The sequence below is a fragment of the Branchiostoma floridae genome, chromosome 3 (genome assembly GCF_000003815.2).
Source record: "Branchiostoma floridae strain S238N-H82 chromosome 3, Bfl_VNyyK, whole genome shotgun sequence".
Classification (NCBI taxonomy): Eukaryota; Metazoa; Chordata; class Leptocardii; order Amphioxiformes; family Branchiostomatidae; genus Branchiostoma; species Branchiostoma floridae.
Genome location: NC_049981.1, coordinates 2,055,797 through 2,075,644, shown reverse-complemented (window position 1 = coordinate 2,075,644; position 19,848 = coordinate 2,055,797). Strand labels below are relative to the sequence as shown.

Below are 19,848 nucleotides of genomic sequence, written 5' to 3'. Positions count from 1 at the left end.
CTAACGGGGAACATGCGGCTCCAGCGTCTTTTCTGAAGATGCGGCGTAAGTGTGAATGGTTGGCTTGAGGTTGTCCTTCCCCACATACTACATACCAATATATTGAGTTTGATGTTTAAACATGGATCTTTATGGTATTAATGTATAGACTAGTATTTGCTTTTAACATTCTCTCGGTAGAAAACCAGACTACCACCATATAAGCGTCTCTGACAATAACGTTTGATTTATTATTTCTTCCATACTACAAAAGACGACATTTTGACCCCGAGCTTACCTCTAGCTTTGGACATGTTGCTAGGATACCGATGACGCTTATATAAGACAACATGACCTAATTTTGGGACATTGAAACGAATAAATCTACGAGTATTTTCGTGCGACTAGATCTCAAAAGAATTTCTTTGACAATACGTTGCCAGGGGCGTATATCTCTCTGTTGTATCAAACTTGTTACATGCAAAGTGTAACGTTTTTAGCTACCAGACCACTAGTATTATGGCAACACTAATTCTGTGTTAATCGTCTGGCCGATACGGGGTGAATGAAATAATCACTTGATCCTACTTGGCAGAGAAGACAAATAGTTTTCTAATTTGGTTCATGACGGATTTGTTAGTTTATAATACTTTTTTTTACTCTTGTCAAATCTACTTTTTGAGCACCTTTTTCATTGCTAATATGTTTTTCGCTTCGATACGTTGATAAATACAAACGTATTGTCATTTTTAGCTCCGTTTGTTTTATTTGAAAAAAAAAACTTTTCAGGTCACTTTTCATTGAGGTCATGAGGGAAGAGGAGGAGGGAAGAAGGAATGGGGTCAATCTTCAACTACTAGTATCTCACGACCTGGGCACGCATTCGTCGTAGGCTGTCTAACGATTTTGATATAGTTAGATTGTCAAGCATGGCTGTTAAAACAGATCAGATTGCCGACAAGAATATTAATGTAAGCAAGGGGATCTCTTTTAATCTTCATTGAAAGCAAGGAGGTTGAAATAAATGTAAGATAGTTGTATCCTCCTTGGAGGGGGGGGGGCTCTGATTGGGTACTTTCAAAGTTGGCTATGGTTCTTTAGTGCTGTGAAATGGATTTTGCCATGGAAGGGAGTCTGCCTACAAAGGTAGTTTGCCGTGGAAGGAGTTTAGCCCCCCCCCCCCCCCCCCCATTAAAAAAGCTAGCCCCTCTCGAAGTCTGCGAAGGAGGCTATTAAAAGACAACTGATTGCGAAACAAGACAACTGAATTTTACATGAAACACATACGATCCTCCCAATAACACGATGTCCCAGGCCCCCCGGAATACCCAGCTATCTAACATGGAAAATCTCACGTCCACCATTTTTAGAACAATGCTAAACTGATCACCCGGGCGCATCAGTACAGCTGTAGACACCTTGGTGGGACGTTTATGTATTGTTACTAAGGGACGAGACCTCCTTACAATGATAATCATACCCCCGCCCCTGCGGGACAAAGTAGGACATCCTACAGAACGTCTCAGACAAGTGTTTTACCGGTTGTGACGCATGATCGAGACAGAGTGTTTGAGATTTTAACTGATCTACGCCAACAGCATGTCTTCTGAGAGGAGACATGTTTTACTGTGGATTACCGTTCTTTTAACGTTGTTGGGATGCGGTTTGGGAGAGAAGGGTTCGCCGAGGGAACCCCCGCCGAGGGGACAGCAGAGAGAATCACCGCGGGTTGGAGGTGAGTTAGACGGGTGTTGGGCGCGTTGGATCGGCAGCCGCTCAGGTTTAGCTCGCTGATTATAGCGCACCTGTTACGGACAGATATAGGGCGAGGGCGCGATTGGTATGCATATGACAAAAGGTGTTTGTGCTGGCTCTGTCATTTCGGTTTGTTTTCGTACGATTTTCAGCAATGCTATGTGAAAACGAATCGTCAAAAATATTTACGATGACCTTTTCTGTTAACCGGTGCAATGGCCCGGTGGGTAGAGTGTTCGCCTTGCATTCGGTAGGTCGTGAGTTCGATCCCCGGCCGAGTCATACCAAAGACTCTAAAAATGGTGCATGCTGCTTTCTCTGCTTAGCACTCAGCGCTTAAGAGGAAGAGTATGGAAGTTAAACACACATCACTACCAGCGGACCAGCCCCCTGCTGTAGTGGCTTGCACATGTGTGGCCCAAGGGCTTCGAAGTGGGGATGGGCGCCACCCTACGCGTCTGTAGATGCATGGGCAAACTTTAACTTTTTTAACCTTTTCTGTCACAAGACAGCCGAATGTCGTACGACACATCCACGACAGTCTGTAGAATGTCCTCAATGTTTGTTGTCGTAAACCTGTCGTATGACCGTGATGTGACAAGGTCTTGCGATACGCGTGTAGTCACAATTTGCTTGATTTAGCTTCTTTTCTGGTGATGTTTTTGTGATGTTACCTGTTGCAAGTCATATGATTTTTCATAGTTACAAATTACAATGACTACTTGATTGTAATTATCTATACAAAGTGGTCATGTGAAACAGCACACCTAGTCAGGACAGCATGGAAAGAAAATGCATTTTGCGATATTTTTGTTATATTTCACTCCACATTGCTTAGAACATACTAAATCCGTAAGACACGAAGTCGAAAAAAAAACACATTTGAGTCTCTTTAGTCTCTTTTGTTTAGTAATTTGAGCCTTTCTGTTTGTATTGATGTGCTACGAATTCGTGTCAGATTGTCTGTCTGATCCATTTCAAGTTACACACAATGATCGGTTCAATTACACATTTTGCTGTTGACAGAAATGGTACAGAAATGCAGTTTCAGGTCGATTTTTAGTGCTTATTTGTTGTCTCTGACCACGTCGCAGGCTCATTAAAATGTCAGCACAAAAATCTCGATATGACAAAGTCTGACACGTAGTAATCTCCTGAGATATACCTTTGATAGGAACGAGTGGAAAATATACTATAATTATAGAATATGTAGAATGCCCTTCTGCACGAAGAGGAATAATATTTTACAGGAAAGTTTGTATTTTTTGTCAAGCGTAGTTTACATCAAAGTCAAGGATATGTGGTTATTTTTCAAACAACGAAACTTCGATTTCACATGAAAGCTCATAGCTAATGATAAATACACAACTTGCCAAAGTATCAAGACTAGGGTGCTGGCGTCTTTTCCCAGTTATTATTCCAACAGCTTGCCAGTTAGGATGGCCATTATAATCAGCTACTTCGTCAGCATAGTCTAATAATCAGTCCATGAATTTTGCATTGTATCGCATATCATGTTTTGTAATGCATGATGCACAATACCATCATTTGCTGCCTGGTGCTCCACGTTGTAGTTTAATCATTTTGCTGATGTCATTCAATTAGTCAAAGTCAATGCCAGTCCAGTGATAAGATGGGGGAAAACATTGGGTAGTTGTGATCATAATACGCCCATGGAACACGAAAGCGCACTCGGCAATCCAAGTACGCTTATTGTAATCAGCTGCTGATTTAGCATACTCTCTCTCATAGTCATACGATCCATTGCTAACATGGTGAAAATATTGTAAGGTGTTTAAAACGACCCTGATAGCAGAGGACTAAGTCGGCAAATACTAACGTTAATACCATGATCAGATATTGCTACAGCACATTCAAGTACGAATCCAGTGTTAACATTGTGCAAGTCTGTTTAAAACGTCATTGGAAGCAATGAGCGCAGTCGGCAACCCGAGCAAATATCAATACCATAATCAGATATTGCTTCACCCTATTCTAGTACAAATCCAGTGTTAACATGATGCAAATAATTATCTTCTTGTGAAACGTCCCTGCAATCAGGAAGTCCATCCTACAATCCCAGATGATCCTAATGTGTTACGGCTGAAGAGATAAAGAAGCGGCGTTGTTAACATCAGTTGGCAGGATGCAGCTAATAATGTTATTGTAGATATGTACCAGTGCAACCTGTTGTCACCAAATATGGTAATCATAACCTATATTCATTAGACGGCTGTAAATGGTAGTTCGATACCCGCCGTGCCCCCGACTTTGTAATACCCCTGTCACACTATCCACGATCTTCGGGGCGTATCGATGGAAGATCGGCCATATTTAAGATCAACAGAGGGTTACGTTGCGCGTATTTTTCACATGAAAACCGTCCCTGTCACATATAAGCCACACTTTGTACCTTGTACAATTGTTGTTTAAAGTTATTTATCATAAGCGAGGCTCGGGCGATTGTCGCAGAATCGTCGTCCGATCGATTTTCGCCAAATATGACAGGGATATAAAGGCACTTTACAAGACCTTTCTCACTTCACCCAGGTGTAAAAATTGGGCACCTGACTTCGGTTGGGGAGGTAAAAGACAAGACTACCTTTACCTTCTGTCTGTACTGTGTATGTGGCACTGTTAATATAAGTTACTAACTTGGGTGCAGTGCCACATTGTCGTCGTCTGCCCAAAAGCAAATATATAAAAAAAAAAAGGTAGTTACAGTTCGAAATATGCCCGGGCCAGCTTTAGAAAAAATGAATAAATCTACAATAGGTATGACAAGTATCTGTCTCAGCAACCCACGATATACATTATTAAACATCATTCTTATTGTTAAGTATTGTGTCATTATAAAAGTAGAATATGTTGTTACGAAACACTCTGTATGGTTAGGTGGGACAGGCCTTTATGTATTCCATATATCACCAGCCGCCGCCTATAGCTGCGAAGCTTATGTGCTAATTATCATCATCGTCATCATCATTATCATTAAGATGATGTGAAATTGATGAGAATTATACAAGTCCGAACGCCAAACATTGCCATTCATAGATTCAAACTACCATCTGTTTACTACTAAAGTTTTCCGTGTTTGAATGTGGTTCTATTGTATCAAGCTTCTTTTATTCTTGTTATATATCATCATGTTCTAATGAGAAAGGACTATAACACCTGGAGAACCTACTGTAGTGTTACAATTTAATCATGGCTATACCAGTGGTTTCTGTGGAAGATAATTACGTGCTATTTCTGGAACAGGCTATCTCTGGCATTTCCTGCTGTCAACGTCTCATTGACAAAGAGTACAAAGAGAAGAAATAACAAATAGCCGACAGTTCATCTCTGGGGAGATATATCTCTATATTTGTCTCGTAGAAAAAACACAATGATTACTTAATCAAGTCTGCAGCTGACTGCTTTGTCGTCCTTTATTTCATGTGTATTTTTTTTTCTTTAGAATTTAAGCAAATCTCTTTTCACGCTACTGGCTAGAAAGGGACAGGTTTCTTTTCAGGGTTTTCAATCGGAGGGGAATGTGGCGTTTTTGAATATCATAGAATAGGAAAGGGGGGGGGTTGTATGGTTTGTTTGCGTGTGTGTGTGTAACGTTACATGTGCGTGTACATGTGCGTGTGTATGTGTGTGTGTGTGTGTGTGTGTGTGTGTGTGTGTGTGTACATGTATGTGTGTGTGTGTGTGTGTGTGTCTGTGTTTTATGTCTGTTTCTCTGCGGGGAGAGGGGCGTTCGTGCGTGCATTTTGTCACAGTATCATGAATTAGATGTCTACTACGATTTCTTTCAATTGCGTATACAACTGCTTCGGTTCGGTATTACCCTACCCCACGAACCTTCTATTTGTTTGTTTATTCATTCGTTTATTTGTGCTCTATTAATTGTTTATTTGTGCCACAGAATGCGCACCCATCCAATACGACCGCTGCAGCTCGGTCCTGCCCTACGCCCAGACCCGGTTCCCGAACCCTCTCGGCCTGCCGGACCAGCAGCTGGCCATGGCGGTGGCACCTGCCGTCCTCACGGCCGCGGACATGGTCACCTGTCCGAACCTGGACACCTTCCTGTGTTCTCTCATCTTCCCGCAGTGCTCACCTGAGGGAATGAGGTAGGAGCCCTTAAGACCTTGTTCCTTGGTAAAGAAAAACGTGGCCGCCGAATGTGTTCAACTTCTTCGCTTTCTACCCTTTTCGATCTAAAGGAATGAGGCAGTTGTTTTTCATTTATTCCACAAACTGCGACTAAATCTTTTTAAATTTATAGCCAGGAAAGGCGGGGATGTATTTTGTACTGAATTGATTGAAACATGATGTTTTTGAGATACTTTCGGGTGATTGTCTAGGACTGTCTGTAACCCTTTCTAAAACGTCGACTCAACCCGATTGGAGACATAGATAACGTAAGGACGATGAAGGTTAGACAATCAGGTAATAAGATATGCCAAATATCAATTACTCAAGCAACTGGATATGATTTTGGAAATGGTCAGACGTTTCAGGCAGCATCCCCCACCCTTCGTCAATGTGCGGGGAGTGGATTCTGCCTGAAATATAACGTTAGTTTCTCACAGTTGTGAGTTGTGGCAGTTTACAGTAACTTGTAGTTCGACGAAAACGTGTATACTCTTCAGCATTCTTCTTCATTCTACACAAAAGTGCACTAGAAATTCAATACAGACTCAAACTCGTCTTTTTTCCACCCACAGAATGCCGTGTCGTTCCTTCTGCCGTCGCGTCATCAGGACATGTGCAGGACCGTTACTGGGAGACATGCAGGATTGGTTAACGCTTTTCTGTGACGCTCTACCGGAACGCAACTGTACCCGACCTGGTCAGCACTGTTTGTTTGTTTATAATTTGCTTGGCTGTTTGTTCTTCATCTACGTATATATACCTAGATATGTCTAAGCTACCGCCCTTTTCAAATTTTGTGTCTTTTGGTGAATAATCAACGTATCTTCAGGCAAAATGAAGACGCTAGACTTCAAATATACTACATGTAGTTGCCAAACGAAAAGGGCTACCTAGTAACAGTTGTCATGTAAAAAAAAGTTTTTATTAGGTCCACCCCTAGAATTGTTTCCTAAGATATACCTTTATAGAACATTGATTATATGGCAAATGTCATCATTATCTTAGCAATTTTCACATAAATGCCTGCACTATTTTTCAGTTCGTCTTCTTCAATTGAGTCGAGTCACTCTGCAATGAGAAATTACTAGCATTTCGACGACATTTTGATAATCAATATAGTAATATTTTTTTCCAAATCCAGCTCCGTGCGAACCGATTCAACATGAGACCTGCCGGAACCTCGTGCCCTACAACACCACGGGGTTTCCCAACCTGCTGGGGCACGGGTCTCAGGCCGAACTGTTGGCTGACCCCGTGACCTTGAACGACACCGCACAGCTGATCGCCACGGGCTGTCATCCCGAGATCGGCTTCGCAGTCTGCTCCGCCATGGTGCCGAACTGCAACGGGACCTTTACCGTGGGTTCTACTTTCTAATGACTCTTACAAGAATAGAAATCCTCACTCTGACAAAGAAATCTTCGCGGCTTTCAGTGAGCACTGGAGGACCGCTGATCGGCGATTTTCAATATCTGAACCAGGTCCTTATATGCAACGAAGGTCGCATCTACGCCCACTAGAAAACAGAAAAGAACCTGGCCGATTTCAACACCTTTCCAGAGATTTTGTCACTTTTCAATACTGTATTTCAATTTGAAAAAAAAATCCAACCCAAATAAAGCTTTACCTTTTTGATATTAATTGTTAAATCAATCAATTTGTTTAAAAAAGTTTTTCTCACGAAAATATGTATCCGTACCTTTACAAGTAGTTACAAACAAAGATACAGTCAATAGTGACGCTGGGCGGTACAGGCTTCCTGGCACTGTTGTAGTTGTTGACGTCACGTTTCTGTATAGTCACGTGATCTTGGCGGTTGGTCACTTCAATCCGAAAGGAGGAGGAAAACTGCAGTGGAAAAGTCCGAAATTTGATCAGCTTATTTTTCATGTTGAATCCAGTTTTTATCGTATGCTATCCTAGTGCCATATTTTCATTTGCTGAATATCATTTTGAATTTTTCTTGCAGATTCCTCCTTGCAAGTCATTCTGCCATGAAGTGCGGGAGGCCTGTGAACCCACGATGATCAGTATGGGCCAAGACTGGCCCTTTGACTGCAACTCGTTCCCAGACGCTCACCAAGGGAAGTGCTCGTCCCCATACAACGAGACGGCACGTGGTCTGGCGAATAACAAACACAACAGGACAGGTGCGTGATTTAAGTTCTAAGTAAACAAGTAGGATCAAGTAGTTTTTGTCTACAAAGTGCTCAGTCTCATGGTACAGACACTTCCCCTAGCGACAGGTTATATTAGTACACGCACCAATTGTAACTGCAGTCTTCTTGAATTTTCCAGACTGTGAGTCATTTTCTCTGGTCTCCCAATGTTCAGCCATCCCCTACAGCCCCAAAGTGCTTGGTCTCCCTGAACAGAGGGAGCGTATTTTAGTGCATGCATCAATCATTACTGCTGTGTTGTTGCAATACATCCAGACTGTGAGACAATCCGCTTTCCCGGTGCTCAGTACAGGGACCCCCCTAGCGACAGTACTTATAAGTGCATGCACCAATTTTCACCACCATGTTCTGCAAATGTTTCAGACTCAGACTGTGAGCCGATCCGGTTTCCCCGCTGTTCAGCCCTCCCTTACGACCATGCCAGGTTCCCCAACGCGCTGGGTCTCCCTGACCAGGGTCTGGTCCTGGCCGTGGCCCCATTTGTCTTCACGGCGATGGACCTCCTGTACCTGTCTGAGTGCTCCCCGTACCTGGACACCATTCTGTGTTCACTCATGTACCAGGACTGTCGATCCGAGGATCTCAGGTCAGTTACAAACGGCAATTTGTTTATTTTAGTCAAATGAGCAACTCGACAAAGGTCACCAGGTTGGAAATCGGTATTGTTCACTGTACTTTAATATAAAGCTTTTTTAAAAAGATTATTCTATGATGTTATAGTGACATATATTAATCGTAAAGGAGTCAAGCAGACTGTCTTATAATGGCATCCTCATTGACTCATTGAAGCATGATGTTTTTTATCTACTACTAGTAGCTAGAATATTAATGCAATGAAGCTTCGCTATGGCTCATTTTAAGCTTAAAAGCCAAGCACACCGGTAACTTGTTACCTGTACTCTTCAAATTGTGTTTATGTGTAAAGGTTTGAACTTTGATGTGTAACTATTTTTCATGTCTTACATTCCAAACTTACTACTAATTTATTGCAAATAATACATAGCAATACATGTACTGACTTAACGTTATCCTCTTTGTGCCCAGAGAGACACAAGGCCATGACATTTTTCTTCCGTCTGTACATGTGTCAGTCCTTTAAGCTAAACTGTGCTAACCGCTAGAAGAGCCCATCCAGACACCAGGTCATCTGATATTAAAAGTTACTATCCAATTACAAGATATCATTTGGTTGAAAGCAAAAGTATTTATTTTCCCCCCTTCAGACTGCCGTGTGCCTCAGTGTGCCGGGAGACCATCTCGTCCTGTGCTGAACCCGTGCTGAAGATGATCGGGATGGAATGGCTGCCGATCGCAGCTATCCTCCCTGCCGTCAACCTCGTCTGTAACGCGCTTCCCGAGGAGGGCTGCATCGGAACCGGTAGGTTTGAGTAGAAAATGCTGCTAGTTCACTTTTTACGTCCATGGTTAGAAAGAATCTTTAGTTGAAAAGAACTGAAGCTTGCTCCACATTGCTGTTCCAACACAAACAATACTGCTGAATCTTTGGTTGTTAGCTACAAGTGCTTGGTTGTATATTGGTCCTGATATGATGAATTCAAGCGACCTTCAATTACAAGGCCACGCACTGACCTAGATGTTTTACTGGTTTTCAAGTTCCTTAAAAATGAAACATGAAAGCGAACATGAAAACAGAATCTGTTGAGATAATCTGTACCTTTGTAATGTTTAATGCTAGTTCACCTTTATCCGTAGGGTAACCTATATCCGTTGCTTTAAAAAAACAGGGTATTTGGGGATATCACGTTGACAAATATTGGTTTGTAATTTCAATATTTTCAGTACATTGCAGTTTAAAACTACAACCCGTCGACTTGATGTGCCTAAATACACTGTTTTGAAAAACAACGGATACAGGCTACCCCGCAGATAAAGGTGAACTAGCGTTACATACAAGCTTAGTTAGGGAATATTATAATAGTCATTTTTTCCCTCATAATATTCCTCCTCTTTTACAGGTTTTGGTGGCATGACAAAACCTGACAACACTACAGGTATGTTGTCTTAATGTTAGTCAACACTCCATTTTTTTCAATACTTTTTCGTTGTTTGGTCACAATCCTAAAGGGAAGACTGTTGTGGGAAAGTCAAAAATTTGATCTTATTTTTCATGTTGAATCAAGTTTTTATTGTATGTTATCCTGGTGTCACATTCTAATTTTGGAAAGAAATAGTCATACAATGTTATAACGTTATTATGATATTTTGACTTGATGTTTCCAGCTTGTGAGCCCCTACAGTTTGAGCGCTGTTCATCCCTGCCCTACTCCCACACCAGTTTCCCTAACTTCTTCGGCCTGCCTGACCAGGGGACGGCCCTGGCCATCGCGCCGGCAGTGTTCGCTGCGCTGGACGTCCTCATGCTCACAGGGTGTCATCCTCAACTGGACATCTTCTTCTGTGCACTCTCCTTCCCAGGGTGCTCTCCAGAAGGAACCAAGTCAGTACTCTCATGAATATTGTGATGATCTTCCCTTTGAACAATTGATATACTGTAACAACCATGCGTTGCAAGTGTTTTTTCGAAAGCATTCTTGTCCTCTTTTTCCCTCAGAGAAAAAGCTTGAATGTTGTCCATGGTAAGGATATCTCACAGTTTAACCGTTTGTTTTTTTCTTTTTTTCTTTCTGGTCTACCTGAGACTGAGGACGAAAAATTATGCTTTTTCGTTGCAAGCCCGTGACCAGATAACTTCAATTTGTTGGCCAGTGGCACGATTTTGTTTCAAGTTGACAGGAACAAAAAAAGGATTTACTTGTAGTAACAAAGTCTCTGCCCCTGCAATCTATTTCTTAAAACTTAAAATGAAAGAAGTTACCTTATTTAGAATGATTTATCTACAGTCAATCACAGTAGCAATAGAGTTGAAGTAGATGTTTGTCTGCGTTCTATTCTTCTCTATGTGTTCAACCCTGTAACTGAATTGCTAAGCAAAGAAGTCTTCTGATTGCAATGCTTTCTTGGTCTCTGCACCCTTTATGACCAATGCTATCATTGGAATAACTGTTTGTTTATTTGTTTGTTTGTTTGTGTTAAACTTTGTGTTTATCTCCACGCCAGACTACCATGCCGCTCGTTCTGTGAGGAGATCGTGTTCTCCTGTGGCGGCTCAGTTCTCCATGCGGTCGGGATGGACTGGGTGGCGTTTGGCTGCTATCTGCTGCCTACTGACAACTGTGTTGCTGCTGGTGAGCTGAACAGATTTAAAAACTCTTTGAATGTTTAAATTTGATATCAATTAACGCTCTAAGTTTACCTTTATGCACAGGGTAACCTATATCCATTGTTTTTTGGGTATTTAGGGACATCATGTTGATGCAGCTGTTTCGAACTGCATGATTTGAAAATATCATAATTTGAAACTACAGTCTGTTGACTTGGTATCCCTACCTACACATTGTAAGTACTGTGTTGTAAAAAACAAACAACAGATATAGGTCACCCCGCAAATAAAACTGATCTCCCATTATATTGATGACTTTGTTAGCTTGAATGGTTGCAACTTATTTCAGCAAAATTTTTATCCTGATCAAAATGCTTTTCTAGATTTTCTTCTGTCAATGATTACTTAGTAGTCTGTTCTTCTATGAATGAGAGTTCTGGGACTTGTGAATTGTAACTAATGTCTTTGTAACTTACTTTTCTAGCTCCGCATGACATGACGGCTGAATTTGAGAAAATACCACGTGACAACAGCAGTAAGTGGTATCTGAATACTCTTTATATGCTTGTGAACTTGTCCCACTCTAGAAATGTAAATACTTTGCAGATTCAATGAACTGTAGCTAGCCCACTGAGGCAAGAAAGCAATTACTCAAATCAGTAATCATTTGATTGATTCTACATATGTCTATCATACCACTTCATTTTTGTGCACCTATATCATTTTCCATTTATTTATCTATTCATTCATTCAGTCATTCACTTAATATGCACTTATTCACTCATTCATTCATTCACTCACTCATCTACACAATTCATCTATTCATCCATCCATTCGCTCATTCACTCAATTACATCCATTCATGCATGCATCCATTCAATTCACTCACTTATTCCCCCTATGTTCCAGCATGTGAGCCTATCCAGTTTGACCGGTGTATGGGGATGCCATACACCCACGCTCGGTCCCCTGGGGTCTTCGGTCTCCCCGGTAACGACGTGATGCTGGCCGTCGCACCCGCGATCTTCGCCGGTCTGGACCAGATCCCCGGCGATCACCCGTACCTGGAGTTCGGTGTATGCTCCATGCTGTTCCCACAATGCACTGCTGACGGAGGCATCAGGTGTGTGTCTGCAAAAATGTTAAAAATCTAACGTTTAACTTTTTTGTGTAATACAAAGTAAAGTCAAGCAACTTGAATTAGCATGCACAGTCTATCACTTAGAGTAGCTTATAATCATTCTGAAATGTCTGACTCCTTTGAGAATCATTCATTTGGTTGATTTATATTGTATTTGTTGCTAAAAACTTGCTTCCACTACATAAAAATTTGGACACACTGATTTTGGCTAAAATTTTAGGCTTTTGTTTGATAGGACTTTAGTCCTCAGTTTATGGCACTACAATATTCAAAATAACTTATATATACTTATAATATCATTAATATGGTTCATTTTGGAAGACAGAAACTCTTGGAAAGAAAGATTTGAGCTGTACAGAAATGATGATGATAAAAACTTTGGATGAATTCTTATCTGTTATAATGAGATGACAAAATTCTTCATGTTCTGTCAACAGGCTGCCCTGTCAGTCGTTCTGTGAGGATGTCATCAGGGGTTACCTGGGACCAGTCCTGGGGGAGATGACTGAGCTGGTCACCATGGCATGCTTCGCTCTCCCAGACAAGGACTGTGTCGGACCTGGTAGGTTCTTCTCTTCAAATGTCTAAAATGCCTTGCCTTACCTTGCCTTGTCCTATTGAAAGCTAAACTTTCCTTAAAAATTGTTAAGAAAAATGTGTCTCTCTCAGTTACATTCAATGTTACAGTTACTTTTCAATCAGCACTTCCAAGCTGCATTTAACCCTTAGATGCTACATGATGGCCGACACTGAAAATGACTCTTATTATCGTTAACGTTACATACTACCTAACCTATACATTTCAATTACATAGCAAAAACATTCTATTTCAATTGGTCACAAGACTACAAGCTCATTGACAAGTTCACATCTCTACGATGTTGTTTTTCTTATTTGTAGACAAAGATTTAAGATTTGAGCATTTTACACAGCATTTTTAGATGACATTTATTCAACTATTCCTATACTCCATATTTCAGCACCCATCGAGCCAATCGAGGTTGACCTGTGCAAAAACATCCTGCCATACAACACCACCATCATGCCTGACCTGATGGGCCACGTTTCTCAGGCAGAGTTTATGAGTGACACGGCCGCCCTGGGTGCCCTTCAGCAGGTGCTGGACAGCGGCTGTCTCCCGGAAGTTGGCCTGGCTGTCTGCTCTCTGCTGCTGCCCAACGCCATGGGACCTATCAAGGTAAGTTACTGTAAATGCAGAAATTTTTTTTATGGCAATAAGAGACTGCAGTGCATCATGGTGCTACCGCAAAATTAAAACCACTGTGAAAATTCCATTTTCCTGCTATCGCGAAATTAAATCTCTGCAAACTTAAATGCATTTACAGTAATCCATGGAACGTACTACTCAGGGTAGTTTTAATCATGTAGGGGTCTGTTTAGCCTGTTTAACACAATCTCGTACTGTCAGAGGCTTATTCATTTGCCTCAAACGTTATTTATTGGTTTCAGGCTGTTCAACAGTTGCACAGCCTTAGGGCTGCCCAACTTAGCAAGACTATTAAAAACACATTATTAAGCTTATTGGGCCTCCTACCCAAGATCTTGAAGCCATTATGTAAACGTACCTCTAACTCGAGACAACCATGACATTTCCTGGAATTTGATCATATTAATAATATGTAAGAATCACTATGAAATTTATGTCCAATAGGAGTTCAGGATTCTCTTGTCACTTTGGAAACCATTTGTCACAACCCTCAAAACCATTGTAACAGATAGACAGGTCTGACACTCATACAAGTTGTCCCATGTTAGTACATCAACTGCAGTAGATTGACAATTTTAGACTACATTTCCCAACCTAGCAAGACATGCACAATAGTGGCATTGTATGTACAGCCTCCTAACAATTTTTGTTTTGAATTTCATTATTTCTACCCCAACAGATGCCGATTTGCAAGAGTTTCTGCAGGAAAGTGAGGGACCACTGCGGGGACACCATCGCCAGTGTGGGCCTGGACCTGACGCTGGACTGTGAGAGTCTCCCGGATATCCTTTGTTCATCTCCATATAACAACAACACAGACAACAGCACCTCAGGTGAGGGTACAACAAAGATGCCATCCTTTCTATAATCATATACATGTAACAGTTTAAAATAGTTGTCAACTGAACTGTGAGACTCTCCCGGATATCCTAATGTTCTTCTCCACGTAACAACAGCACAGACAACAGCACCTCAGGTGAATATCTAAAAGGAAGCAATATGAATTTCAAATCAATGTCTATAACTGAATAAGGTACAGAGAATACTTCTGCACATTTTGAGTGACATCCATCACTCAGCATCAAAAAATGTTCATTTTGATTCTGAAGCTTTGAATTGTCCTGAATAATTGCATTTGATTTAATATGAAAATGTAATGGCCCTGCCAGGACCTTATCTTGGTTTACCCCCCAGTCATTTCTAATCTTAATTTTTTTTCCTTTCTTTATGATTGTTCATAATATGTTTTGAAAATTCTATTTCCAGAATGCGAGCCGGTCCGTTTCGCCCGCTGTTCGGCACGGGTACACACCCACACCATGTTCCCCAGTCCGATCGGCCTGCCGAGTCAGGACCTTGCGCTGATCGGCGCCCCAGCGGTGTTCGCTGCGCTGGACCTGATCCAACTGTCTGGATGTCATCCTTACCTGGACAGCTTTGTTTGTGCTCTCACCTTCCCTGGCTGTGAGAACAGGTCAGGACTTACTTTAAAATACATGTACCTTAAACCTGTCCTTAACTCTAGGTCTGAAAGCTGCAGGTCATGACTTTCTGTAAATCTAGCAATTTTGGTGAGTGTCTTTTTTTTTACAATATCTGTGACCCCTCTGCAGCAAAGCAACATTACCGCAGTCAAGTCTTTTTATGCTTTGTGTGTTTTGTTGTCATATTTATGCATTTTGCATGCATATTTCCACTTTAAAGTCAAAGGTAACACAAATTCAACTTAGAAAACAGTTACCACAATCTAAGAAAATACCCCTTTATGCACGTACTAGATACATCAGGACACATAATCTACTAGGCATTCTTCCATTTTACGTTTAATATGGAATTTGTGACACTGTCTTCCTTGGCCATTTAAGCCTTCAGGCTTCAGTTTTAAACTGAAATAGTGATTTTGCTTCTGTTTTACTATATGCCATTCTAACTTGCATTTACAGACTTCCATGTCGCTCGTTCTGCCATGACATCATCACGACCTGCGGGAGGGGGATGGTCACCATGGTGATGGAGATGATTGACATGGAGATTGGAGACATGATACTGGACGTCGGACTAGAGATGGCATCACTCGTCTGTAACCAGCTGCCGGATGAACAGTGCATGTCCGAGTCTCCGGGTAGGTCCGGTTTGGTAATCATGTCATGGACACAGCAATTTCTTTTCTAATACAGGGCTGAAAAGACTTTTTTTCTGTCCACCTGCACTAGTGCAGGTAACTTGAAATTACTTGAACCAGAGAAATGCTACCAGCACCATTCAAATACACCCCAATCAAAATATATATGAGCTTTTGGACCGTCTTATACTTTATACACTTTAATTACTAACAGAGTAGGTTAGGGAAAACTGCCTTGCATAGAAACTAAATAAAAAGTTACATGTTGATGTATTAACGATAATCACAAACTATCAGTGAGACACAGGACACTGCATGTATTTTGTAATATTCAATCAAAGCAATCAATCTATCGACAGTAATAAAGATTGACTAACTTTGTACATTGTGAAAAAGCTTTAAGTTATTAGAGAGTTAACATAACTGTTATACACAGTACAATTTGTTCTCATTATATGATTCAATTTTTCAGTGCCATTAAACAAGCCTGGAGCGCCTAAGAACAAGACAGGTGAGTTTAACAAATAATCATTTCAATTTTTATTTTTCAGTCTAAATTTGAGTTGGAGTTTTACAGATTGAAAGAGAGTGGGGTTTTTGTGTTTTAATTCATTTTAGCTAACAATTATCATATCCCCCCCCCCCTTCCAGAATGCAGTCCGGAGCCGGTGCGTTACGACCGTTGCGCCGTCCTGCCATACGACCAGACAAGCTTCCCCAACGTGATGGGCCTGCCGTCTCAGGACTTCGCTCTCTCGGCCGTACCCGCCATATTTGGCACCATGGACCTGGTCATGCCCGCACCCTGCCACCCCCATCTGGACACGATGGTCTGTTCCATGTTTTTCCAGGAGTGCTCACCTGAAAGTGTCAGGTGAGTAAAGATGTTTGCCAAAGTCTAACAGGATGTTTCCTGGATGTGTGCTTCACCCTAGACTGTGTGAAGTATTGTTTGGGGTTTAGATTGGTTGGTGTGACTCTCTGTCTGTGTTTCTTTCTGTCTGTACATTTCTGACTGTCTGCCTGTCTATCTTCCTAACTGTCTGTCTGCCTGCCTGTCTGTCTGTCTGTCTGTCTGTCTGTCTTTACTGTCTGTGTCTGACTATACATTTTTCTGTATCTCAGACTGTCTGAATGTGTGGCTGTCTATCAGTGTAACTGACTGTATCTGACTGTCTGTTTCTGACTGTCTGTATAACTTTAGTTTCTAACTGTCTGTCTCAGACTGTCTATGTGGCTGTCTAACTGTGTAACTGACTGTCTGTTTCTAACTGTATGGCTGGCTGTCTGTCTCAGTTTGACTGTCGGTGCTTGTCTGTCTGTGTGTCTATCTCTGACTCTATGTGACTATGTATGCCTCTGTCTGACTGCCTGTCTGTCTTTGAATGTATGTGTCGGAGTGTATTTGCATTTTGTTACTGTTTTTATGAGTGTGTGTGTGTATGTATGTACCTTGACTCTGCAACAATCTCAGTATGCCCTATACAGTGTTGCCACCCATTATCAGTGCTAGTGATCTTATTCTGTGAGTGTGTGTAATACATTGTAAGTGTGTACTGTGTGTCCTAAGTGAAGAGATCATGTGTGTGTATAATATCTGTATGTGTGTGTGTGTAGGTGTGTACTGTTTGTTCTCAGTGCTTTTATTCTTTCCCATCCCCAGAATGTTGTGCCAATCGCTGTGTGAGGAGGTCATATCTGCCTGTGTGTGTATGTAAATTATTGTGCACATGTAATTTTTTTGTGTAAGTGTGTATGTGTACTGTATGTCCTAAGTGCTTTTTTCTGTCCCACCCCCAGAATGCCGTGCCGTTCGCTGTGTGAGGAGGTCATGTTTGTCTGTGGGGGAGAGATGCTTGCTGAAGCCGGGCTGGAGTGGATGATGCTCGCCTGCTATGCGCTGCCAGAGACTGAGTGTATCCACCCTGGTAGGTCTAGACTCTTCGAATTCTCTTTACATACAACAAAGTAATAATGATATAATGTAAGGATTGAAGAATAATCTACAGCAAAAGTTCTAAATAAAAAGAAAATCAGCAAAAGTTACCAATAAGAAAATACAGAGCAAAAGTTAGAGCAAAAATAGAGCAAAAGTTCCCAAGTTTTCCTGCAATACCACATTGTTGTTGAGAAGTTGTTGATGGCTCTAAAGCACCAACAGAAGAAATGTTCTATTAGACGTATTACCTAGTAGACATTTTGCTTTTAGAGTCTCTTAGGTAGGTTGACTTGCAGTACTAAACGTAGTTTTGTGCAAAGGAGATGAGCATTGAATACCATTTGGTTTAAAGTTTTTAAACTCTAAGCTATTACTTTAACCCTTAAGCTGCCATGCCCAGTTACAACCAGAGCTGGATACTAGTATTGCCCAGAAGAAAAAAAGCATTGTGTATGTGTAGCACACAAAATTTGGAACTTACTTTATCTCTGATTGTTATTGATGGTCTTTCTGACATAAATCCTTTCCAGGACCAGCAAACTGGACAGCGTTCAACGAGACCCTACAGAAGCTGCACCATCAGAGAATGGACATGGACAGGTCTAACATCACGGACAACTCTAACCACACAGAAGACTCTGATGACACAGGCAAGTGGACAAAATTCTTGCTGTATTCTTTGTCACTGTGTTGAAAGTTTACTTTGCTAATAGTCAATACTTAAAAGTATCTTTGTAGACCAAGTAATGAGGATTTGATGTAGCTACTTTTGCTTTTAACTCTTTGTTTTCCACTTTGTAGACTTATATTTAGAATCTGGTCAGTTGTCTTTTTTGTAATTCTATTATGTTCCCATCTATGAATATTGATTTTCCAAGATCATTTCAGTTATTGGAATGTTGTGATATCATCTAGGAGATAGAGTTTATGCAGTTGTATTTGATAACCAACAAATCAGCACCAAGGATGGGTCCTGTTCCACTTGTATGATATCATGGAACAATACATATTAAGAATGTTTTTAAGACATGATGATGCCATTTGTAATATTTCAGTCCTTCTCCTTCATTTTGTTTTCTCTCTTTTCTACTTTGTACACTTTAAAAATGATCTTCATGTTACAAATGATCTTCATGTTACAAATTAATTGTGATGTTCTTTTCCATTACACCACATGGAACACTTTGATGTTAGTAGTTTTCGAATCGACATGATTATGTTACCATGTTATGGATATATGGTCTTAAAATTGTAACATAATGTTACCATGTGTCTTTATTGCATCTCTTTCATTGCTCCTCCAGAATTTCAGTGTAAACCGATCCACTACGACCGTTGTGGTGCCCTTCCGTACGCGGACGCCAGGTTTCCCAACATCCTCGGCCTGCCGTCTCCAGACTTCAGCCTGTCTGTCGCATCCTCCATCTTCATGGGAATGGACCTTCTCGGGCTGTCCGGCTGTCATCCTCGGCTCAACGACATTGTCTGTGCACTCTTCTTCCCAAACTGCACCATGGATTTCATGTAAGACGGGGACAGTAGAATAAGTGTTAATTCAGCACTAAGGACAGGGAAAGTAGTGCATGTCAAATATTCCAACTTGGTTTAACTTCAGTTATGTGTAATTCAATACATCCCGCATTTAAAAGATGCAATAGGTACATGTAGATTGTTCTTGTTTCTTAGATAAGAAATATAGAAGACCAATAACCTAGATAGTATATAGTATATACCTGGCTGATGCTTTTGAACTCCTCAGGTACGTGTACCTTTCTCGTGGCCTGAATGGACTCTACTACTCACACCTTTGAAAGTTTCATATGACAGTCTTTGCATTCTCTACAACAAGAAATGATCAAGACATTTCTGAACATAGACAGACACTCTCTGAACTTTACATTCTGGAAATATGAACCCGAATAAACATGCATATCTGAATGGTTTGATAACAGTTACAAATGTTCCAGGCTGCCGTGCCGGTCAGTGTGCCAGGAGATCGTGACGTCCTGTGGCGTACAGGTTCTCGGTCTGGTTGGGCTCCACGAGACACCGCTGCCCGCCGCCCTGCCCTGGCTCGCCACCGCCTGCCTGGCACTACCCGAGGACAACTGTGTCGCTCCTGGTAAGGTCAAGTTCAGCTGTATTCCTGAAACTTAACACGTGTATATTTGATT

General features: G+C 41.3%; 1 protein-coding gene across 1 annotated transcript in view; it reads left to right on the top strand.

Annotated features, from left to right (window-relative positions):
• The window catches only part of LOC118411057, a 30,435-nt gene extending 11,204 nt beyond the window's left edge, over positions 1-19,231 (top strand). The window contains exons 2-22 of the mRNA XM_035813060.1: positions 5,651-5,858; positions 6,456-6,580; positions 7,025-7,242; positions 7,853-8,033; positions 8,427-8,649; positions 9,287-9,441; positions 10,040-10,075; positions 10,305-10,521; positions 11,142-11,269; positions 11,729-11,779; positions 12,154-12,367; positions 12,823-12,947; positions 13,366-13,583; positions 14,293-14,446; positions 14,880-15,087; positions 15,557-15,735; positions 16,208-16,246; positions 16,387-16,609; positions 17,536-17,663; positions 18,205-18,324; positions 18,979-19,231. Of these exons, the coding sequence (XP_035668953.1) occupies positions 5,651-5,858; positions 6,456-6,580; positions 7,025-7,242; positions 7,853-8,033; positions 8,427-8,649; positions 9,287-9,441; positions 10,040-10,075; positions 10,305-10,521; positions 11,142-11,269; positions 11,729-11,779; positions 12,154-12,367; positions 12,823-12,947; positions 13,366-13,583; positions 14,293-14,446; positions 14,880-15,087; positions 15,557-15,735; positions 16,208-16,246; positions 16,387-16,609; positions 17,536-17,663; positions 18,205-18,324; positions 18,979-19,202 (3,374 nt within the window). The 3' untranslated portion in view covers positions 19,203-19,231. The remainder of the gene's footprint in view (positions 1-5,650; positions 5,859-6,455; positions 6,581-7,024; positions 7,243-7,852; positions 8,034-8,426; positions 8,650-9,286; positions 9,442-10,039; positions 10,076-10,304; positions 10,522-11,141; positions 11,270-11,728; positions 11,780-12,153; positions 12,368-12,822; positions 12,948-13,365; positions 13,584-14,292; positions 14,447-14,879; positions 15,088-15,556; positions 15,736-16,207; positions 16,247-16,386; positions 16,610-17,535; positions 17,664-18,204; positions 18,325-18,978) is intronic.
• The last annotated feature ends 617 nt before the right edge of the window (positions 19,232-19,848 follow it).